The 24957-nt window shown below is 40.4% G+C and overlaps 1 protein-coding gene across 13 annotated transcripts in view; it reads right to left on the bottom strand.

Annotated features, from left to right (window-relative positions):
- The window catches only part of OPLAH (5-oxoprolinase, ATP-hydrolysing), a 141091-nt gene that overhangs the window by 95213 nt on the left and 20921 nt on the right, over positions 1-24957 (bottom strand). For 10 of the 13 annotated variants that reach the window (XM_085847445.1, XM_085847447.1, XM_085847443.1 and 7 more), the window contains one exon: positions 3161-3352. The exons of 2 other annotated variants lie outside the window; for them this stretch is intronic. In XM_085847445.1, coding sequence (XP_085703571.1) covers positions 3161-3352 — 192 coding nt within the window. Of the gene's footprint in view, positions 1-3137; positions 3353-24957 lie in introns of those variants that run through there. One more of the 13 variants, XM_085847444.1, reaches the window with a different exon arrangement.

The raw sequence follows: 24957 nt of genomic DNA, 5'->3' as shown, positions 1-24957 counted from the left end.
AAAATCTTCAATCATCAAAACATGCCATTGTTTACACAGAACTGTAACCAACAATTCACAGCAAACACCCTCCTGTCTTCTCCACCCCCCCCCAAACATTATCATTATTCAAGTCAATTATATTCAAACAGCTTCGTAAGAAAATTACCAGATTGATGAAAACAAAAACTGCACTTAATATGATCGTAGGATAACTCTAACAGTAACACGTTTGACTCGGTGCTACCTGGTCCTGCATTTGATAACCAATCAAGTTGAATGAGACTAAAAACGAGAACTGCACTTGGTAGAACATTGTATCAAGTTGAAGAGTTTAAGTTTTGTATCCCACTCATCGGCCCGATCTGCATCCAGACCTGAACCACAATATAAATCAGTTTGTTCTCGTCACCTACCCAACTCAACCACCTAGTTTTATCAAAATCCATCTACATCTTTTTGTAATATTGTGTAAAATGCATCGTTTTTGGCCTTATCTCTCAATTGTGAAAAATCACATTAAAAATTCTCGGATCCCAATCCGGATCCTCACCAAAATTTAAATAATTAGTCCTCATCACACACCCCTACCTGTCCACCGCGTTTTGTCCGAATCCATCCCTAACTTTTTTAAAGTACTAGTGCGGATCCAGAGGTGCGTGCCGTATGTGCAGCTTCGTGCCTGCAGTATCAGGTCCCCAGCATCAATTGTGACGTCATATCAAATGAAGAAGAAGAATTGTAACGCCCCCTCTCTCTTGCCCCCTCCTCTCTCCCTTCTCTTGGCCCCCCCTCCTCTCACCCCCCTCTCGCCATTCTCTCTCCCCCCTCTTACCCTCCCCCTTTCTCGCCCTTCTCTCTTCCCCCCTTTCACCCCCTCTCCCTCCCCCTCCTCTCCCTCCCCTCCTCTCTCCCCTCTCTCCCCCTTTCACCCCCTCTCCCTCCCCCCTCGTCTCCCTCCCCTCTCCCCTCTCTCCCCCTTTCACCCCCTCTCCCTCCCCCTCCTCTCTCCCTCCCCTCCTCTCCCTCCCCTCCTCTCTCCCCTCTCTCCCTCCTCCTCTCTCGTCCCGCTCTCTGTAAATGTATTCACAAATGTCTATCAAGCACAACGATTAATTCCAACCTTGGGAAAAAACAGCTTTCAAACCCTTGGGAAACAGCTGTTTCCCTCGGGAAAATTCAAACCTTGGGATTAATTAATAATTTGAATAATAATCAAACCTTGGGAGTTTGGCACATACTCAGGTATGGCACATACCCAGAGAAAGGCACATACCCAGGTCCCCAGTGTCAATTGTGACGTCATACCAAACGAAGAAGAAGAATTGACGTCAATCCTTCAAAAAATAATAATGATAAACATTAATTGTGACGTCATTCGTGACGTCATAGCACCGTGTCCTGTCATTGGTTCACAGATACATGGCCGTAACTTGGGAACCACTCGTCCGATCGATATCAAACCTCGAAAAGGCGCATCCGCGGGTCCCCGGCAATATTTCTGGCAAGTTTCAATCCGATCAGACCGGTGGTCGTCCGGTTATTAATAATTTTGGAAAAAATTGGCATGATAAGGTGAGAAGGTGGAACGACACCTTCAGCTGCCATATATACACCTTTTCAACACTGGAAAATCAGTAAAATGGCCGTAACTTGGGAACCGCTCGTCCGATCGATATCAAACCTTGAAAAGGCACATCCGCGGGTCCCCAGCAATATTCCTGGCAAGTTTCACTCGGATCAGACCGGCGGTCGTCGAGAAACGGCAGTCACAGACAAACAAACAGACAGACACACAGATTGCTGGAATTATAGATAGATGGTACCAGATATCGTTTTTGGTCCCATCTCTCCATTGTGAAGAATCACTTTAATCCAAATCTGGATTTTCAACAAAATCAAATCAATTCGTCCTTGTCACACGCCCAACCAGTCCACCAGGTTTCATCTGAATCTGTCCATAACTTTTAGAGATATGATGTTCAGAGACAGACAAAAAATAGGACCAATGGATCTGTCGCTTATCTCGGCCCGATCCTAATGATGTAACCCAAATTTTGTAGCATTCTGACTGGTGCATCCGGAGAAGATTTTGGAAGGAATTTGCACAACCGCCATTTTGACCCACTTCTGGTCATGTGATTGGCATGGCCTCCACAATTTAACATCCCTATTCTGGCGTAATGTTGTAATCCAAATTTGGTAGCAATTGTTACCACTGGTGGGTCTGGAGAAAAAGATATTTGAAGAATTTTACTATGTCGGGCATTTTGATCTACTGAGAACCAAGTGACCGGAACAAGCTTTGAAATTCCTGTTACCAGTCAGTCGAGGAACGTTCATTGCCAAATTTCAGCCGTATCGGCGCAGCAGTTTAGCCGAAGAAGTCAAAATAGGAGACGGACGGATGGACGGACAGATGGTGAGCGATTACAACACCTTATCTGGAACTTAAATTCTGCAGAAGCTAACAAAGCCAAAGACAAACAGGGGTGAAAACATAACCTCCGTCCACCTTCTCCAGCAGAGGTATTCAGATGGAAGACCAAATACTGCATTGAAGTAACTACTGTTCAGGTCCAAAGGATAATGCACGTTTTTTTTAACACAGGTATCAAAGTGTTTTACCCAAGCAGCAATACCCATTCTGCGAGAAAATACTGCAATCAGTAATGAAGCGAAAGAGAAAGAGAGAGATGTGAAACTCCCCCTCATGACCCAATTGACATCTCTCCCTTCCTTTATAATCCTCTCTCGATCCACACTTCACTCTTTTGCCTCCACAAAGGGCAATGCCCAAAATGTCAACCTAATTTTACTTCCTGTACTAGTAAACTTACGCTTTCCAAGCTCCTGTTTGGGAAAATCCATTTTATAATTATATTGTATACTCAGCAATATTAGCCAGGAAATACACTCGTCTTGAGAAATCCCACCATCTGGGGAAAGCTCCACAAAAGAAGGGTGAAAGGAAAGAGCAGGGAGGAAGTTAGACAAGAGTCAAACATTTTCCACTTGACCTCATCTCATGGACGTTAATATCAGATTAACAAAGTATAAATGCAATAGGTAGAAGTATAGTGAAATGAATCATCTGATCATTAATTTAAGTTCCGGTACACACCAACAGAGTAAAAATTACAAAAATGCATCAAAACCTTTTTTTCTCATCATTTCTCACTAAATCAAAGATGCTTGGCCGGGCCTGGTTGCCAATGTGTAGAAGGTCACGGAAGCCACGTGTGATCACCAATGCACAGCGTTCCCCACAACGTTCCAACAGTGCATTCGTGGCTACGGTGGTCCCCATGCGTATCCAAGAAATTCCTGTGGGGTCGAGTGGTTCTTCAATTGGGAACTTTTGTCCAAGCTCCTGTTCACAACATCCCAGAAAAAAATGGGTTTTGGTGTTTTGTGCCATCAAATTGTACAGGTCATCAATTTGGGTTATTGGCAGTAAAAATAAATAAAAAAAGAAACACAAACCCAACTTGACTCTCTCACATGATTTGTACATTTTCATGCATTTCACATCAAGTGGAAACACAAAATGCACATCTGATAAACGGCAAGACATTCCAGGAAGAAAAAAGGAAATTCAGTTATCAATTCGTGAAATCCCAAGAAAAAAAAAATTTAAAAATAAAATTTGGTTTTTCTTTCACCCGGCTCGGCACATGGAGCAGAACTCGATGGATGACATCAACAGGATGTTGATTGAGGTATCCTAACAGACATGGGAAGCAAGGAGAAGCTCATGTTTCAGGCATTAACCCTTTGCCAGGGCTGATGTTGACCTCAAAAATAATTGGTGGTTGAATTCAGTAAGCTATGAAAATCCTGTTCAAATTTCTGGTCAATCGGTTGAAAATTGAGGATTTCAGAAATTCGACAACTTTGTTGACCTTTTAACCTCAAAAACAATAGGCATCTTGCTGATGACAAATTCTACCATGTGGTATTATTTCGTGAAGATCGGTTTAAAATTGTGACCTGCAGGCGATAGACATTAAAAAAATAAAAGACATCAAACCAACAACAAAAAGATGTCCTGCAAAGCACGATACTTGCAAAATCCAGCCCCTATCCAAAGGTTGCCATGGATACATCAAATTGTCCATTTCATTAGGATTAAAATTGACAATCTTAATCAAAGCTGAGGTCAACTGGATGAAAATTATTTTTCAGATTGAAATTGATTTTAGAAGTTTGACCTTGAGTTGACCTTTGACCTCAAAAATAATTTCTTTCCCAATTCAGTGATGGATTATGCAAAGACTCTTTAACTCTCCAAGTTAGCAGGACCTAAATTGACAATTTTTCAGTTGAAAATTAATGATTTTAGGAATTTGACCTTGAGTTGACCTTTGACCATTTCACTTCAAATAGTTGGTTTCCCAATTCAGTGACGCAATATGCAAATCCTGTTCAACTTTCAAGTCAATCGGAAGAAAAAAAAAATGACGATTTCAGAAATTTGACCTCAAGATGACGTTTGACCTTCAACCTCAAAATCAACAGGCTCAGGATGGAGAGGCGGTTGGGACGACCTCTACATCTTGGTGAAGTTTCCTGACGATCGATTTAGAATTGTGACCTGTCGGCAATTGCCAAACAGACAGAATAACAAAATTGACTGACCAATATACACAAGGAATCGCAAGGAAATTAGACACAGGTGGAGGCCGTTCAGTCCATCATGCCTGCACCACATCAACACCAGATCAAAATAAGAAAATTCAAAATGTGTTGTTGTTTTTTTTAAATTACCGTATTTTCCAGTGTATTACCCACACTTAAAAATGATCAATGCTGAATTTAAATAAGTCACGCTCGGAAACGTCTGAAGACACCCGGATATTAAGGTGTGTGGCAAATATAGAGCCTCGCGGCTCTGAAAACTCCATGAAACACAAACGAAGAAGAGGAACACCTGGTCTCACATCAAAGGAATAATTATTCACAATATCTAGTCTAATAAAGAAGCACCCACCTCAAGTAAGCTTGCACGCAATGTGACGATCAAAACTACTGATGATGAGAAGGTTCAATTCACCATCATGCTCGCTTGCAACGCAAACGGTAGCAAGTTTCCCGCATACGTCATGCTGAAGAGGAAGATAATGCCCAAAGACAAGTTTCCAGCCGGTGTCATTGTTCGTACACACTGGAAGGGGTGGATAGACGGGGGACTGGTCCAGGACTGGGAGTGCACGGTCTGGAGTAGTAGGCCGGATGGTGGTCTCTCCCGACAACAGAGCATGCTCGTCTTGTTTGCATTTCGTTGTGACAAGACCGACAACACCAAAGCTTTGCTGTGTCGGACCAACACCGATCTCGTCGTCTTCCCAGACAGGATGACATCTATCCTGCAGCCCCTCAATGTCCATGAACAAGCCGTTCAAAGACGGGCTACGTCTCTGCTGGTTCTACTGGATAATGAGGGAGAGAAGACCTACACCAAGAGTGGGAGGATGCGAAAGGTTGAACTGATGATGATCTGCAGCTTGATAAATCAAGGTGTGGGGGGGGGGGGAGATACCGGACATCATCAAGCGAACATTTCTGAAATACTGCATCTCCAACAACATGGACGTCACAGAAGACAACATTTGGGAGGAGGCGGCTGCAAGCAGGTTAAGGTCAGGCTAGATCAGATCTGTGACTTGCTCGAGGTACCATGTAAACCTGTACGAACCTGTTTCATGGTTGGGTTGGCGGAGACGAAACCGTATCCACCACCAAGTTTCTTTGTGAGGATGGTGTATGACATGGACACCCAGGAGGATGAAGAACAAAACATGTCAAAGGGCGGAGGAGCTGCTTGTGAGCCAACAGCCATCCATATTTAGTGTACAACGGTGTCTGCGGACATCCTCCTGCAGTTGGGTTACTTTTTATGAGGAGGTTGGTGGCAGGATTTGAACTCCAGCCACCGTAAAACCCTTCATGCCGCAAAACATACGAAGAGCACAAAAAAATTAATCTGAAAACCCACTCCATGGGAGTACCTCCTCTGCAGCTGCCCTTCGCAGGGCAGCTCACCGGATGATGGGATTGGGGAAAAGCATTCGGGGCCCCCAATCTTTGATAGGAGGGAAACAGAGAAACATTCCCGGGTCAGATTGCGGGAGAGTGTGTTCGGATGGTGCTGAGGTGTGATCCACCAGAGGGCGGTCTCCTTGGGTTAACCTGAGGCGGTCCCTTCGGGTGGGTGCCTGGAATGTCCTATCCCTAAGAGAGGATGATCACCTGTCTCTATTACCATCTGAGCTCAAGCGTTTGGACATTGGTATTGCAGCACTCTCTGAGGTTCGGAAAATGGATTGTAGCGAGATAATGGCGTGTGGTTACACCTACTATTGGTCTGGTTGCTCTGATGGTTACCATGCCCAAGGAGTTACTGTAGCTGTGTCCAATAAGCTGACTGCAATGATAAGCAAGGTAACACCGGTCAATGAGCGTATTATGAGACAAAGGATTCGTCACTCCTTGCGTGTCAATTCCCTGGTCTCTGTATATGCTCCGAATGAGGCGAGTAATCTCACCCTGAAGGACGCATTCTATGCCACGCTCATGTCTGTGGTTGATCAGTGCCCCAAGAGAGATGCTCTTCTAATCTTGGGAGATTTCAATGCATTGACTGGAACTGATGTGGATGGTTTCGAGACATGTGTTGGTCCCCATGGGTCCAGAATCAAACTAAATTCCTTGACTTTGCAAGAAGTCATTGACTTTGGGTGGCTGATTCATGGTTTCAGCACCCACAGGCTCATCACTGGACTTGGCTGGTGGTGTGGAAAAGGAGATTGACCATGTGCTCATTGATGATTGCTGGAGATGATCCAGAACTGCAGGGGCTACAAGAGTGCTCAGTTTCTCAATACTGACTACAGGCTTGTTGTAGCAACTCTGAAGTTGCAGCTAAAATACAGGAGAATGGTACCATCCCAGCCGAGGCTGGATGTTGGCAAGCTCAAGGATAAGAGGGTAGCTGAGGAGTTTGCGAACAGACTGAGTGGAGATTTGGGGGGTTTGGGTACTTTGTGGAATCCTGAAGAGTTGTGGAGTGCCTTCAAGACCAGCGTCCTTGATGTTGCCGGTGGATGTCTTGGAACTCACCGTTGGGCGAAGAATAACTTTGACTCTCAAGGGACACTGGATACCATTGACCAGAATCACAGGGCCAGGAAGAATGGCAGAGTTGAGATCTTCAGGGAGCTGAGGCGTAAAACTGTACGTGCACTAAGGGTGGACAAGGAGGCTTTTGTGCAAGGAATCTGAGGGGGTAGCGCATCACCTGTGGTCAAGTGATTCTTGTCCTGCTTACAGAGGAATTCGCGCATTGTGTTTGTCCAAGCCCGCCCCTCGGTGTACTGCAGTTAGAGCAGAGGGTGGTGGGTTCTTGACAGAGGATTCTGAAGTGAACGACCGCCGGTCAGTTACTTTGAGTGGTTGTATTGGCTGATCCACGAGCTGTTGAGTTGGATGTCAGGGGTGTTACTATCCCTATTGCTGACCCTCCAATCAACTGTGGTCTACCTTCGTTTGAGGAAACAGACTGCAATGAACCAGTTTAAATGGGGTAAAGCTCCTGGGTTCTGTGGCATCCATGCTGAACATGCAACACTCATGTCGTTGCATGTCGTTCTATGCTCTGCCTGGAACACAGGCATCATCCCAACTGACTGGAAGAGGGGCCTTGTTGTCCCTCACTGGAAAGGGAAGGGTGATCGCCAAGACTGCAACAACTACCGAGGGGCGACGCTGCTCTCAGTGCCGGGCAAGGCCTTTGCTCGGATCATTCTTGATCGGGTTCGCCATGATCTGCTTGAGCGGCAGCGTCCAGAGCAGTCAGGCTTTACATCAAGACGTCAACGATTGACCGTATCCTTGCTCTTCGGGTCCTCATCGAACGCAGACGAGAGTTCTGGCGGGGGCTGCTTGCAGCCTATGTTAATCTCTGTAAAGTGTTTGTTTCAGTGAATCGGGAAGCCATCAAAACTGATTAATCTGATGTCTGAACAATACTCTGGTACTGAGAGTGTTGTGAGATGTGGTGGTTCCATCTGTAACTTATTTCCAGTTGTACTGGAGTTCGTCAGGGGTTTGTACTGCCCCCCACACTTTTCACCACTTGTCGGGGCTGGATTCTGGGGAAGATGTCGGAGAGATCAAGCTGCGGTGCATCGTTTGGGAATATCAAGATCTCTGACCTTGATTTCGCAGATGATGAATCATCTCTGCGGAGACTCTTGATATCCTTTTGTGGGTCCTCGAGTCAGAGCCGCTGGGAATACAGGTTTCCTGGGTCAAAACTAAGATCCAGGCAGTTAATGACATCTTGGATGCTGCTATCCTGTCTGGACCTGTTTGTGGTGAGGAAGTTGAGGTCACGGAGAGATGCACTTCCCTTAGCAGTGATGTTCATGTCTCCGCTGACCAGCTATCGCTGGTCGGACTTCGTGTCCAACGAGTGGTTTCTCGTCCTGCAGCGTAGTCTGATATTTCAGATCAATTGTTCAAATTTGCATAAAAGCACCAAAATGGGTACACATGTAGAATAATGTATTCCGAACAATTCTAGATATGGAGCCACCCGAGATTGTGCCTTGATCAGCTTCGGCGACCATTTTCCAAAATGGCCACCATTCTACTTTAGCGAAATTGGCTATATGCTCTTATTTTCTTATTGTATTGGTGGTAGATTTTAGGAAAGTGTAAAAATTCAGTAAATTGACCATGAAAAGGCGTATTCAAATATTATGAGCCAGTATTTTCTTCATGGTGACGTGTCTCCTCATTGGCATTTGGATGCATGTTCGCCTCCTCAAACTCCATGATCACTCTGGCCACCTCGGGTCCGGCGACCATCCAGCACCTCAGGAGCACTGGGATTGTCCGTCAGGCCAACGGCACCTCCGTCACCCTTGACACGGGAGTAGGGTGGATATACTGGTTCTGGCTCACTTTTCCCCATGTAAATGAATGGGGGATTTTCAGCGATTCCTATTTTTTTTCCTTAAAAATAAACCCCCTTTTTATCCCAAGGTATATTTATTTGTCTCCCCTTTTAACCTGGAGGTTGAACCTCATTGAATTGAACACCTGGGGGTTGAACAGCTCACTCATTGAACCTATAAAAGATTTGTTCATTCTCAAATTCCTTCAATAGTTTAATTTTCTTTGCACAATAATCCCCATCTAAAATATTGACAAACAAAACATTTGAATCTTTATATTTTTTAAGATACCCCTTTTGTGTCATTACGTAATGATAAACTTCTCTTAATGATCTCATCTGGCCACCGCCCGAGTTGTAAATCATTTTTGTGTATAAACCACGCCAGAAAAAAAAGTTTTGTTTCAAATGTTTTCAGTTCATGCCGTGAAAATGAGGAAGTGTTTTTTTGACACGGTCGTGCTGTGAAAAGAAAAACAGGAACTATTCTGTGAGACAAGGTCTCGTGTTTATATTTTATCTCGGAACACGAACTGAAAACATGTTTAATCAAAACCATTTTAGGGCATTTTCAGTATGTTTTGAAAATGATTCATACAATTTGAGAATATAATCGCCCAGTTATTTTCCAAGCTGCTCACCCGAAGTGTCATTTCCTGTGGCTACACCCAATGATTAGGTAATTTCCTCATGTTGTCTTATAAGTGATTCGCCAGACAAAGTTTCTGCCAGACGGGATTTTCATTTTTACAACTGAGACATGAGCGATCTTTCTTCCGCGAACAAAACAGCTCAACACAAAGTTGGTAAGTTGGTTCCTCTTTGAACGATGAAGCAATTGATTATAAATTAAATCGTGATAATTCTGATATATATATATTTTTTTTTTCTTGGCAGGTCCTTGGAAGAAGAGCAGTTTACATATCACGACGAGGTGCATGAAATGAATGCTCTCATTGAAGAGGTCAATCATCTAAGAAGAGAATTGAAAAACATTTTTAAAGACTGACACGACGTCTTATCACGGCCCAGAGACATGGACTCACTCTCTTCCGATGAACAAAACAGCTCAACACAAAGTTGGTAAGCCTGTGTATTGGTTCCTCTTTGAACGATGAAGCAATTGATTATAAATTAAATCGTGATAATGCGAAAATATATAGTTTTTTCCTGACAGGTTCTTGGAAGAAGTGGAGTTTACATATCACGATGAGGTGCATCAAATGAATGCTCTTATTGAAGAGGTCAATGATTTTAGAAGAGAATTGAAAAACATTTATAATGACTGGTACGAAGTCTTATCATGGCCTCTGATCTCGAATGAATTAAACCAATGGTGAGACACGTGTGTGTGTGTGTGTGTGTATATATTGTTGTGGTTGACCAAATTCGCAAACCACCATTCAGGTCCTTTAGGTGAGATATCTCGGTAAGTATATGTGTAGTTAGGCCCAAACCCGTTGTCTAGAGGGAATAAATGTCATTCATGCGTGCTGCGACTCTTCAGGATAGCCGTTTTTCTTTTACTATCTTTATTTTGGACCAACCACCATCTCTACCACCACCAACCACGTCTCAACAGTCATCACAACATCAACCACCCACCACAACGCCGCTTCACCACAACAGCCACGACCTTTACCGTCACACCTCGCAACCGTCGCATCGCCACCGTTCTTGCGCCGCTTGTGGGTACCGGTACTGGACTCGTGCAGGGCGCGCACCGAACAGCGTGTACAAAACATCACGGACTTTCCGCAGAAAAACGGATCAAAAACGACTCACGCCCACTTTTGTTCCGTCCAATCGGTGAGCGAGGGGCGATTTGGCCCCGCCTCTAGGGCGTTGGAGGGCGGTCGCTATATGCAAATTCATGGATCAAAAAGCATTCATGCCCACTTTTTCTCGGGCCAATGGGGAGCGAGGTGAAAGGTCGAAGGCAGGGGGTCAAAGGCGAAGCCACGGGGCTTATATAAGCGGCTGCGTTCGTCAGAAAGGTGGTGTGCGTTGGAAAGAGTGAGTTCGGAGTTCAAGAGAGTCGTCGGTGGAGCTGGAAGGAAGTTGCGCGTTGGAATGAGCTGTGCGTTGGAACGAGTTGTCGGCGGAGCTGTGGAGAGGTGGCGGCGGCGAAGACGGACGAGGGGGTGCTCGCGTCGGTGCCGGGAGCTGAAGGCGGGAGGTCGACGGCGTGACCTGGTCAAGGTGGAGACGCTCGTTGCGGGACCCGAGACAGAATAAAAATCCTCCTTCCCCCGAGCATCAGCAACCCCCTCCTGTTTCCCCCCGCGCTGAAATAGTGCGACAAAGGGGGCCCCTTTTCCCACCCCCTACCAGACACTGTCCGCGAGGCTCGCGGAGTTGGGGCACCATCGCCACTTCGCGCCTCATCATCAGACGGGTAGGCCCAACCCGGTCTCGGCCCCAGGCCCGCCTCATCCTTGAGGGTGTTCTTTTTCTTGGTTTTGGGTATGTGTTGTCGGCGCCGTCTGTGAAGTAGAATTGTATAAGTGTTGCCGTGTGCTCGGTAGTCGGATAGCTCTGCATTGTGTCTTCGCTTTTACATTTGCTTTTTGTGTAAAATTGCATTGTGTTTCTTTTCCTTTTACATGTGCTTTTGGTGGAATTGTATATGTGTGCTTTCCGTTCATCGCGAATAAATGTGCTTTATGTTGAACTGTTTTCCCGCTTCGCTTCGTCATTTCTTTCATTGAATCCCCATCTTGCTTCACGTAAAGGGTTGGTCCTGGGCTAAGACGCCCGATAATTAATCGAACCGTCGAGGCCGACGAATAACACCGCTCGGTTATCCCGATAGTACGGAACGGGTCGCTTAAGTGGCCCGTGTCCGAAGTCGACCTGCGGCGAGGTGTGATCGCCCGGTCTACCCTCCGTGTGGGTACTTAGGTAGGTCGAATTTGGCGAGCAACCCTATCCCACGCGGGGGCCGATTGGCTCGATCGCGGTGAGACCGAAAGGTCCACCCGTGACTGGTTCCCGGCGTTAGTCCGAGAGGGTCACGACTGGATTGTCCGTTCGGTGGGCGACGTGCCGCGATTCGAGTTACGTGGCCGTCAGCACGCCGGCGGGCGCGAATCCGCGACAATATATATATATATATATATATATATATATATATATATATATATATATATATATATATATATATATATGTGTCTGTGTGTGTGTCTGTGTGTGTGTCTGTATGTGTGTCTGTGTGTGTGTCTGTGTGTGTGTCTGTGTGTGTGTCTGTGTGTGTGTCTGTGTGTGTGTCTGTGTGTGTGTCTGTGTGTGTGTCTGTGTGTGTGTCTGTGTGTGTGTCTGTGTGTGTGTCTGTGTGTGTGTCTGTGTGTGTGTCTGTGTGTGTGTCTGTGTGTGTGTCTGTGTCTGTGTCTGTGTCTGTGTCTGTGTCTGTGTCTGTGTCTGTGTCTGTGTCTGTGTCTGTGCCTGTGTCTGTGTCTGCGCCTGTGTCTGTGCCTGTGTCTGTGTCTGTGTCTGTGTCTGTGTCTGTGTCTGTGTCTGTGTCTGTGTCTGTGTCTGTGTCTGTGTCTGTGTCTGTGTGTGTGTGTGTGTGTGTGTGTGTGTGTGTGTGTGTGTGTGTGTGTGTGTGTGTGTGTGTGTCGCTTTCCCTGTCTGTTTGTATCTCTCTCTGGCTGTCTTTCTACCTACCTCTCTCTGTCTGTCTCCACCTATACCCTTGACTTTTTTTTTTTCAGCACTATCACACAACATCAGCTGTTGAAGCAATCTTGTACAACACATGATTTTCTGGAGGTAAATGTTTCTGAATTATTAATATCACTCTCTCTTTAGAATGTCATCTTATGTTGGTTGCATCATTAGTTTGGACGCGGTTTTGCCAGTACACTGGAATTCATTTTATTGGCCTTGAAAGGATGACAGGCTCCTGGTGTGTTAATTCAGTGGTCAACGAGGCTGGTGTGTTAATTCAGTGGTCAACGAGGCTTGAACTTAGAACCAACACCAGGTTTACTCGTATTACCATGTAATTATCTTTATAAAACCTAATTATTATCCACTTTTTGTTTCAAAACAGAATATGGTGTCTGAGTTTCGAAATCACAAGACATCTGAAGAAGATTGCTGGGAAAGATTATACATTCTCGCAAATGAATATTTAATATCTTCAATTTTAATAAATTATATTTGTTTTGTTTCCAATTACTTGATTTTAAATTTTAAAAAAAGGATTAAGACATGAAGGGGGGTAGGTGCGCTCCCCCAATGACCCATCACCCCCTCATCCCATCCCTCCCCTCCCCATGTGTGTGTGTGTGTGGGGAAGGGTGGGGGTGGGATGAGGGAGGTGGTGGGTCAAAGGTGGGGCGCACAGGGGGATGAGGGGTGGGGCTTGTGTGGGAGGGGCTTGTGTGGGCGGGGCTTCGGTGGGAGGGGCGTGTGTGGGCGGGGCTTGTGGGAGGGCGTTTATGTGGGAGGGGCGTGTGTGGGCGGGGTGAATGTGGATGAGGTTTATGTGGATAAATGGATGGGTGGAGAGATGGGTGGATGGGTGGAGCTTGTGTGGATGGGTGGATAATTTTTTAATTAAATAAACATGTTGTGTGTGGGGAACTAATTAACTAATCACTAATTATGTGAATATGATGAATATGGGTGGAGCTTGTGAGGGGTTTGTGTGTGTGGAGCTTGTGTGGGGTGGAGTTTTTGTGTGGAGCTTGTGAGGGGTTTGTGTGTGGTGGAGTTTTTGTGGAGCTTGTGTGGGGTGGGGTTTATGTGGGGTGGGGTTTATGTGTGTGTGGGGTTTATGTGTGTGTGGGGTTTATGTGTGTGTGGGGTTTGTGTGGGGTTTGTGTGGGGTTTATGTGGGGTTTATGTGGGTGGGTTTTGTGTGGGTGGAGTCAAAAAGGGGCGGAGTCAAAAAAAATTTCAATTTATCTTTTGTAATTCCTATGAATAAAATGAACCTAAAATCTCTTCCCCTTCCAAATCATATATCTTATAAGTCCAAGGAACCGTATCTATTACATCAACAATTATAAAAAGCTCGTTCGTCCATCTTTTAATATAACCCTTTTCAAAATGAGATTTCCACCGATATATTCTTACGATATCACCAACTTTGAACTTAGGTTTTCTGACATTAATCTCTTTTTCATATTTTAATTTTGTAAATGTTTCTGATGGTTTCATATTTGTTGACGTGTGAATCGTGTCATTATACTTATCCACAATATCCTGAATAAAAGATGACCATTGTTGTGAACCGAGTTGTGTGAATTTTTTATATAGTCTCTCTTTTAAGGTATGATTAAAACGTTCAACAACAACTGCCTTCCCTTCATTAAAGGTACTGTATAATGTAATACTGTTATTTTTTAGAAAATTCATAAATGTCTTGTTATAAAACTCTCTACCCTCATCAGTCCACAATTTTTTAGGTTTTCTCTTACTTTTATTAAATATCTGTTGAAAGGCTAACATAAGAGTATAACCTGTTTTGTTTTTTAATGGTATAACCCACACGTATCTACTCCTCAAATCAATAACGGTTAAAGCATACTTGTACCCCTTATCATTATTGAGTTCAATCAAATTAGCAGACCAGATATAATCAACTTCCTTGGAATAAACTTTCCTTCTCTGAAACTTTGTGAATATTGGTTTATGTAATTCATCAGCTAATTGCTCTTCAGTCTTAATGACATCATTAGAGCCTATAAATTTTTTGAATTTCCAAGTCCAAGTTTCAATTTAGCACTGATCATCTTCTTCACAATGAACCGATCAACTTTTTCTCTCAAGGTTGGATTTTGTATCAGAGACAAATTATACAACATTTCTCTATCGGCTTCATGCTTTTCTTCCAAAGTTGTGGTATTCCCATAATCAATATCGTGTCTCATGCACACTTCATCAACTCTATTGATAGGCTGACTCCAGGATTTAGGATTGTCTGCCTCATCTAATCTTTTATCCAAGTTTGTGCCTGGACCACAGAAAGAATACCCTGGAAGATGTAATTCCCCTGGTATTCCAGTAGTTGTAAATTTACTTCCTGATAAAAACTTTTGTATATCTCCTCCTCGTTTGTGTTTGGAGATAAATTGATTTTTTTTTGAACCACACACCGAACATATACCTTTTTGTATAACCCTGTTGTTTTTACTTTTAATATATGAAATATTTTTAGTATTAGTTTTCTTTTTACATTTAAGACAATAACTCATTTATTTATGTGAAAATTCCTGCAGAGTGCAAAAACCTTTTTAGTTTCCAACATGCACATTTGAATCTTAAGTTTTAAAACATAAAGAATCCTTAGAAATGCCTTCACTCTCTCCTCCATTTATTTCCGAAAAAAAAATAAAAATGAAAAACTTGAATTAAAATGAATATCTTGTCGATGTCATTAGTCTTGAAGAAAATATTGCAAATAGACTTGTCAATTCTTTGTTTTCCTCCTCGGTGGGTTGAGTTATTTTCTGTAATACCACCAATCTTTTTTTAATCTCACTGGTTTCCATATTTTGATATTTATTTTGTCTCGCTCTTTCCTCCCTCTCCTCCCTCTCTCTCTCTTCTCCCTTTCATCCCTCTCTCTCTCTTCTCTCTTTCCTCCCTCTCTCTCTTCTCTTTCTTCTCTCTTTCCTCCCTCTCTCTCTTCTCTCTTTCCTCCCTCTCTCTCTTCTCTCTCTTCTCCCTTTCATCCCTCTCTCTTCTCTCTTTCCTCCCTCTCTCTCTTCTCCTTTTCCTCCTTCTCTTTCTTCTCCCTCTCCTCCTTCTCTCTTTTCTCCTTTTCCTCCTCTTCCCTCTCTTCTTCAACTCCTTCCTCATCCCTTATTATCCTTGAATCGCTTACACCCCATAGAATATCATACATATATTCATCAGGATTTCTTGTTATTCCTGTATCCAAAATAATTTTTTTTACAACAGGAAACCAATAAAATTTCTTTTGAATTTCTAAAAGAGCCTTACCTTTTCTTAACTTTATAATTTTTTCATTATTTAACATTCTAATTAAATCTAAAGTTGTCGGTTTATCAACATCAGCATAATGCCAATCTTTTATTGAAAATATCTCATTCTTATGTTGTAGAACATATTTATTAAAATACCGAATACCCTTTTCTTGAAGGTATGCTTGGACACAGAAATGATGATTTTCTTGAAGCCTTCTTGCTGTCATTTATGTATTAGAAATACATGACAGATTAATATTATGGCACAAAATACCTCCCCATCTTCCCATAGTTAAATCATTTTGTATTTCCTTACTTATTATATATAATCCTGTTTTTTCTGTTTTCATGATATAAACAAGGGCAAAACCATTATTATATTTACCCTTATTAAATTATTTTATTTGTTGTTTACTAATCGTGGCCCCACAAAACTCATTCTCGATACCAAGTGGATAATATTCTTCCTTACGAGACTGATTTAATTGTTCCAGGTCTTCGAGGTTAATTTTAAATGACCAATTATACCCTAAATCATTCATGTCATACCCCATTGTTCTATTCTCATACAAACGATACGCCCTTCTTTATAAAAATTTATTTTAATTCGAACTGTGAATTCTGTATGACCTGGAGATAATATCAACACTTCTGTATCTTTGGAATACACGGCCGTTTTATTTAAGGATATATATTGTGATAAATCGCTTAATCTCACCAAGTCATTCGCGTCAGTCGGGCTTGGATAATTTTTTAATTTATAAGCATTTTTCATGTTAATATTTTTAGTTATATTATATTTCTGTCGTTCAAGCTGTGCCTTTGTGTAATAATTTGATAAATCAATATCCAGTTCTTGAGATACACCAAAGATAGAACCATCTTTACCAACATAAGTCATTTACATTAGATTAAAAATAATATCATAAAATTTTTTATTTTTGTTGAGTTGAAATAACACATATAGACATAATTGACCACAACACTTGGAATTTAATTCTTGGACTTGAAATGTTTGATAAACACCATTCTGAAAGAATTTTATGACTTCAACAGGTGGTGGAAGACCAAAACTATCAAAACCAAAACAATCATCAATTTGGTTTCAGACCAGGTCACTCTACCCTAGATATGCTGCTACTGCTCTCCCATCAATGGATGGAGGTCCTCAATGCCAGACAGGAAATCCGAGCCGTATCCCTGGACATATCACGTGCTTTTGACACAGTCTGGCACCCTGCCCTACTCACCAAACTCTCTTCCCATGGTATTCAAGGCCATCTCCACTCATGGCTCGCAGACTTCCTCTCCTGTCGCAGTCAACGTGTGGCCCTAAATGGAGTTCTTTCATCCCCTCTTCCTGTGCAGGCTGGAGTTCCTCAAGGTAGCGTTCTGGGCCCTGTTCTTTTTCTGGTTTTCATCAATGATCTCTCGGACTCTCTGGAAAATCCTCTATTTCTCTTTGCCGATGACTCCACCCTCTGCCGTACCATCTGTCATCCCTCAGACCGGCAAGCAGCAGCTTCTTCGCTCACTGCAGATCTGGATAAAATCACAAACTGGTCCAACACGTGGAACATGTCTTTCAATCCAGACAAATCTCACACTCTCACTATGTCTCTTCGAAAGGACCGTTTACAAAACCCCCCCATCCACTTTCTCAACAATCCTCTGGAAGAAGTCTTTTCTTTCAAGCTTCTGGGTCTCACTATCTGCCATGACCTTTCCTGGGAAAGTCACATTTCCAACCTTGCCTCAAAAGCCAGTCGCCGACTGGGAATCCTCCGTCGTGCAAAGTCCTTCCTCGGCCCTCTTGAGCTCCTGACCACTTACAAAGCTTTTGTCCGTAGCCTGATGGAGTACTGCTCTCCCCTCTGGGCTGGTGCTCCTGCCTCCCACCTTTCTCGACTTCACGCTTGTCGAAACCAGGGCTTTTAAGATCATTGGCATCTCCCGCAATGAAGCTGAGTCTTTGGGCCTCTCACTCAATCACCGCAGGTTGGTCGGTGGTCTTTCTGTCTTCTACCGACTCCTCTCCAGCCTTGCCCCCCCTGCTCTCTCTGTGATTTGTCCCAACCACATTTCCACAGGGCGCTCAAGGTCCGCCAACAACCCCCTTCTGGTAAAACTACCAAAATCACGAATCACTGCTCATCTTCACTCTTTCATTCCTCTTTTTTCCCGCCTTTGGAATAAACTTCCTCACTCTATTCTTTCCCATTCTTCCCTCCAGGCTTTCAAAACAGCTGTTCACCACCACCTCTTATCTTCCCCCATCCAAATCCTCGATCTTTTCTACCCCGATAATCCACCCAAGCCCACTTCCTTCAATTCTCCTGCTTTCCTTCCTGAAAGTCCCTTTAATGTCCATCTTCCCCTCGCCATGTTCCCCGTCCCATCCCCATCCCTCTCCCTTCAACAGTTCACCTGTCTCTGTTCCCCAATGTTTTGTCCCTTCCACTCCCGCCCCTCTTGTCTCATGCCTCCTTGCTGTGAGTTGTGTGTTAGCTCTCATACGAGCCTCGACCAAGGTATACAAAGAAAAAAAAAAAAAAAAAAAAAAAAAAAATAATAATAATATTTATCTTGACTATTAAAAATACAAACCCAATGAGAACCGTTCCCATTATTATCTTCTAAGTTCATAATAATATTCTTTGTATGTTTCAGCACATTTGTTAATTCATCTCTCATACAAATAACCACATTATGAATTTTTAATTTCTTACAATATTTGACAAGTTGTAAATTTGATGTTGTATTCTTTCCAAATTCTTTAAACCACTCATCAATGCTCATTTATTTATTAGAAAGATATAATCCATTACCTCTTTTCGTTAATTTTACACCTGCTTGTGCTATAGAAGAAAGCATATCTCCAACTAACAATCTCGCTTTATCAGGCAGACCTTCAAGTTTTTCAGCAAAATCTACAATTACACCACTTCCACTAATTTGTTTCTCCAACTCTTTGTTATGTCTTTCCAATTCTTTTTGAGCCTGGAGTTGAGCCTTCCTTTCGTTGGCAGTTTTCACCGCTGTTGAAATACCACCCGTCAATGCTCCAACCGCACTAAAACCAGCAAATAAAGGAATTAGAAATGGGAGAAATCCTCCACTCGTCTCTCTTATTAAATATTTTTTCAACATTGGTTTTGTCATTTTAATTTTAAGTGAGCCAGTGTCATTCAAGATTTTAACCTGTTCTCTTGTGAGCAAAACATCAATTCTTACTGCTCCTTTTCTCTGAATTGTATTAACGTTAATCGTACAAGGCTTTTGATTTTGAACACAAGATGAGAGTTTATGAAGATTGATTTGATTAACATATACCCCAGTTGGTACTTTGCCACTCATTTATTTAACAAAAAATTATGTGAGACTAATCATCACACCATTATCTGTATTAATCTGCAATTCTGTTTCTTCCAAAAGCAAACAATATGTATCAACTTCTTCACTCTCTCCTCTTTCAATGTATAGGGAAGTATCCACTCGATTAGACTTTATAGTTTCCTTTTGAGCGCTCAGGTCAAACGCATAGATTGTATACAAACTTTTAAATGCTGTCATATCCAAAATCGGTTCTTTATTTCCATTACTTTCACACACCTTTTGGTAAGACTTGTATGCTTCAGCAAAATCATTTTTTTCCCAATTAATTTCCAATCTATCTCGTGGATAAAATGTTCCATCTAGAGAAACGCGAAGTTGTTTCACCTTAGCATTATCACTCAATGCATTATTCTTATCAGTCGCAGTATCACCATCTGACTTTTTAAAAATGATCCACAGATATCATGGCTTTCCTTCCAGAACACCCAAATTCCACGTGTAAGTAGTTTGGTTGAGTTTAACGCGTTGACATCTTCTTTTGAGGTATGATACACTGAGTGGTTTCTTTGAGTCAAGTCTTCGATTCAACATCTCTTCTGTTTTAAGATTAGGAGTATATTCACTGATATACCAACTCATTTCCTCAATTACAAATTTATTCTGATCACCAAAAGCACTACCAACACCAAAAAGCAATCGATTTTCATTATCATTCCTTTGAAGTTGAAATCTAATTTTAAGACCATACAGAACTTTATCATGATCACAAAATCCAAATATACCTTAAAGAGGAACTGCCACAGTAAAACTATTTTCTGCTTTTGTATCATCATAATACGCTCCTTTCCTTTGAGTATATCCAGGGTCTGTGTTTGTTCCCGTTGACATATCAGGAATAAAACCTTCGACAGACCCCTTTCCCATTCTATCACTGAATGTATAGAGTGTAAATTTCATCATTTCAGATACAGCAGAGACATAATCAACCGCTTCAACTTCTTGTGTTCCAATATACAAACGCACACTATCAAACATTTTCCAGAAGAAATCATTTACAAGTGTAGCGTTTGTGTTATATTTGTGTTATTTTGTTTTGTTATATTATTTGTGTTATATTTGTTTGTGTTATTCCCAGCTTTAGTGAATTTAAATTTACACAACAAGAAACTTTCGGAGAGATTCAAATAGGTTTGTTGATTATTTATTTCAAAACTTTTTGTACCATTCGTATTCCAGTCTGTTCCAGTTATTGCATTTACCTTGAAGTAATCTTCTTTTTTAGTGGAGTTTGAGATAATAATAGTATCATCTAAATCATAGATACTATCAATTGCTTCCATACTTGTATTTATTGAGGAAAAAAAGATGTTAAAACTTTTGAAACCCTGATCCAAGTATTTGAATTATTTTCTGTCGTTCTTGGGGGGACAACTGAGTTTTGCCTTTCTTAATTTCTTTTATTGCTTGTAATTTATGAGATTCCTTCTGGGCATCTTTTATGCTCTTTACAACACCTGCTACATTTCCCACAGCAGAAGCAGTTGAACCAATTAGATCTTTATGTTTAAGAATAGTTGAACCAATACCCATTAGAGTATCAATTATCCCATCTCCTCTAAATTGATGTCCAACACCCCTTTGTCTCTTAGGTTTATAGTATCCTCTACCAAGATACATACCTTCACCCTTGTAGTATGGGGAAAGGAACATCCCATCCCCTGTAATTATTTTATATTTTCCCAACTCGTGTTTCCTCACAATAACCATCGTATTTATTTTTTGAAAAACTTCACGTAGGTGAATTCTGATGGATATAACTTCTCCATTAAAAGAAATCATACGATTATCTTGGTCGGTTATCCTAAAATTTACTCTGTGTATGGTTTTTCCTGACACAGGGAGATAAACCAAATTTTTAGGTTCCATATTGAATTTATAACCAATTGGGGTTGAGTATGCGCTGAATGAAAATATTGCATTTGTTTTTTTTCCATCATTATAAGCACCATCAATCAAATCACAGTGAATTAACACCGAATTTATTCCTGAGGATATTTGAATGACATTATCACTGTAAAACGTCCCATTAGTTTCAATCTTTTTTGAGGAGAAACCCAAAAACTCTCGAAATGAATTATCAATTGTGAAATCAACCTTGTCGTTATTTTTAACTTGAATCATTGATTTTGAAGTATGTTTTTGAATGTCTATAACAATATTTTTTGGTTCATCACCCTGTTCTTTCATAAGACGAGCAATTTCGGAAGATATTTGAGAAATCTCATATGCTCTGGGTGAGACTGTTATCGTTTTGTATCCACTTCCGGGATTATAACTAAACTTGTCATTTTTATCAGTTATATTAAAAAAGGTATTATAAGTTTCCATGGACAATAAAGATGCCTCATATTCTTTTGTTGGGTCAAGTTGTAGTGGGTATGGGAATGAAGATGTGTGGTCGCTTGTTGTGAAATTGAAACTAAGGATTGTGCTTCTCATCTTATTTAATATGAGATAAAATGTCTTTATATTGATATTTATTAATTATTTTCATGTTCATCAACTGGTCTAAAATAGCTGATGCTTCATTAAAACAATTGTTATTTCCAGCCTTCTTACTACCTAACAACAATAACAGTCTATTAACTAATTGCGATGGGTCATTTGGAAGAAAACCAACACCTGAACCAAGGATACTTAAAGCCTGAATAATGTGTTTCTCCTTCTCATTCTTCCTACTTTTACCAGAAAGAATAACCTTTTAATTTAGAGTGTTCAGCAGATCAATATATACTCTATCATCATTATTTTCCATATCCAATGGTTTATCAATATACTTTGATTCATCCCTCACAGTTGAACCTTGTCTTCCATCTTTTGTGAGAAGAAACATTAATCTCGGAGTTAGTTTAACAGGGGGTTGAGCAGAACCTAAGAACCTTAATTCATCATTAAATATCAATACCTTTTCTTGAACAAGATGAAATATTGCTGGTTGTTCTGTTGGAATGAGTCCTGCTTTGGTTTTTGAATCCGCTGAATATTCATTGTTTTGAAGAGCATTCACAATATAATCAGGGGGTTGATTAATCTCTTCCAGTTGTTGAAATAAACCTTCATCATCATATACCTTTAATTCTCCAAAATGTTCTAATTCTTCCTCCATCATTTGATCAAAATCTTTCAAATGAAATCTTTTTTAGGAGTATATTCTACTGTGGGAACTGTGGAAACATCTTTAATTTTTTTCTTGGGAAGTTTTTAAAAGTGGTTTAAAAATTTTCTCTTGTTTTCTTTCAAATGCTTCTTCGCCCGTTAGTTTCTGTCTGCGTTTCTTCTTTATGTCTTCCTGCTGTTTTTCAACTTTTGAAACCAACTCTTGATGTTCCTTAAATCTTCTTGCTCTTTCTTTTGCATCCATTTATTTATTGTAAAATATAATTTAATGAATTGTAAAGATCAACAGGGAAATTTTCCTTTTCTTCATCATTCAAGTAGATGTGTTCAAATAAATCCTTTTCTTCAAATATTTCATCAAATTCTTTATTAACATTAATGCGAGTTGTAATTTCTTCTTCACCAATACTTGCATCTCTGCTTTTCATACGTTTGCGTTGAGTTTCTTCATCAACATCAAAACCGAATGATAAAATCTTCACTCCGCTCAGATGTTTAATAATTTGTCTCGTTCCTTCTGGATTAGTTTCTAATATCCCAACACCACCAGATTTTAGTTTCCTTAACTCACTCTTACAATGTGAATATTTTGTTGTACCAAGAGAAACCTCCTCAAATATTTGACCTTCATTCCTCAATCGCATATGTTCCTCCACTGAAATATAGTGATAATCTTCACCTTTTACTTCTCCAGGTCTTATTGCTCTTGTTGTTGTTGATACAATGCGTATCACGGGGTGTTTTTTAAGTAAATTTACAATATTCTCATTTGTACTACACAAGAACCTTGATTTATGAAAGTTTTTTCCAGAAGCAGATTTACCCACAAGATTTATAATAATAGTTGTCATTTATATATGTAATTGTTTATAAAACAAAAAATATATCCCTTAATATCTCATCTTGTTTCACAACAATATATTTATATTTTTCAGTCGTGTGCTTCATGTAATCCTCAAATTTCTTTTTACTACATAATGTAGAACAATTATCTCTCCAAAAATTATTGATATCTATTGAATTTAACTTGAATAAAATAAAAGTATTAGCATTGTTTCTGATGGAACGACGAGGAAGTTGAAAGTACAATTGACTAAGATAAATACAATTACAAGAAGAATGTCTCCCTCTTGTGTAGTCGCTGTCCATTACCGTTTGGTTTCTCTCATTAACACAATCAAAGATAACGAGGTTCTTTTTTGATTTATCCAAATCTTGGGGAGACGGTATATCATCCGTATTATCACTATGAATACAAGTTATAGGATTTGATTTCTTTTTACATCTCTGTGTATCACAAAATAGTTGAATTATATCTTCAATGTCATAATCATTAAGGTTTTTTTTGACGTTTAAATAAACCGATTATATCTTCTTTTTGAAGACCAGCATTAAAACCTTGTGAGAGTAGTTGATACTCTGGTTGAAAACTCGACTTTGTGAAAATTATTAAATTATCATAATCTAAAAAGTTGGGAGTGAGGAGCATCTTTAAAAGTAAGCAGGTTTTTCCACATCCACTTGAACCAACTATGAGACATCTTAATGAATTTGGGAGATTTTTATGGTTGTTAAATTTTATCTTATTTTCCCAAATGGGTAAAAAATCATTCATTTATATATTTGGAAAACAGGTTATTTAATTTATTATTAGCTTTTTTAGAAACTCTATATTTTATCCTAAGTTCAGGTTTAATTTCAAGATAATCCATTATTTTATTTATACAATATCTTGTGTTGATATTTCCCTGAAAATTACATCCATGAATAATATATAACAACAATCCTTTGAATATTTCTCTAATACGTTCAGTTTCTTCCCTTGTAAGGAAAGGTGTGTTATCACCCTCATACTTTACATTCATTTCTCTAATCAATCTTGTAAAGTAATTCATTTTTGGTGTAAATCGAAAAGAATTATTTTCCTTTTTATATTTTTTATTATCATAAATTCGAAGATAATCACAGAATATACATTGTTTATAGGCTTTTGACTCTGTGTTTAATCCCCGTCTTTCACACGCAGGACAATTCTCAAATTTGTCATATGGAGAATCAGGAAAGTCTAGCATATTTATAAAGTAAAACTTTACTTAAACTGAAATTCATCTATACTTTCAGTTGTATATTGACTCATATTTAATAATATTACCATCGATATACTTTTTTTCATTATCAGATTCAACGACAACATTTTTTATATTCAAGGTAATTTTAAAATGATCGTTAACTACTATTGAACGAAATGTCATTTCACCTGATATATTAACATCCTTTATTTCATCAGGATTTACATCTTTAGGGTTGTTGAAAAAAATACAAATTTCTCCTTGCATATTACAGATGGTCTTATCTTTTCTTTCTAAAGCTTCATCCATTAGGTTTTTGTTTTTTGATACTTTTTCTTGTTTCATTGCTTTTTCTAGTTTTGAATATATTAACAGAAGGAGAGGAGAAACTTTTGTTAGAGATACTTTAATTGATGTTCTACCAGGTATACTAAAAGCCCTTCCACTGAAGGAAATTGAAGAACTCATATTATTTACCATAATTGTTTTTATC

The sequence above is a fragment of the Eptatretus burgeri genome, chromosome 11, assembly GCF_056783735.1.
Source record: "Eptatretus burgeri isolate ZD-2024b chromosome 11, Ebu_testis_v1, whole genome shotgun sequence".
In the NCBI taxonomy this organism is placed as follows: domain Eukaryota; kingdom Metazoa; phylum Chordata; class Myxini; order Myxiniformes; family Myxinidae; genus Eptatretus; species Eptatretus burgeri.
Note: the sequence above shows the minus strand (reverse complement) of the source record. Positions and strands in the feature narration are given on the sequence as shown.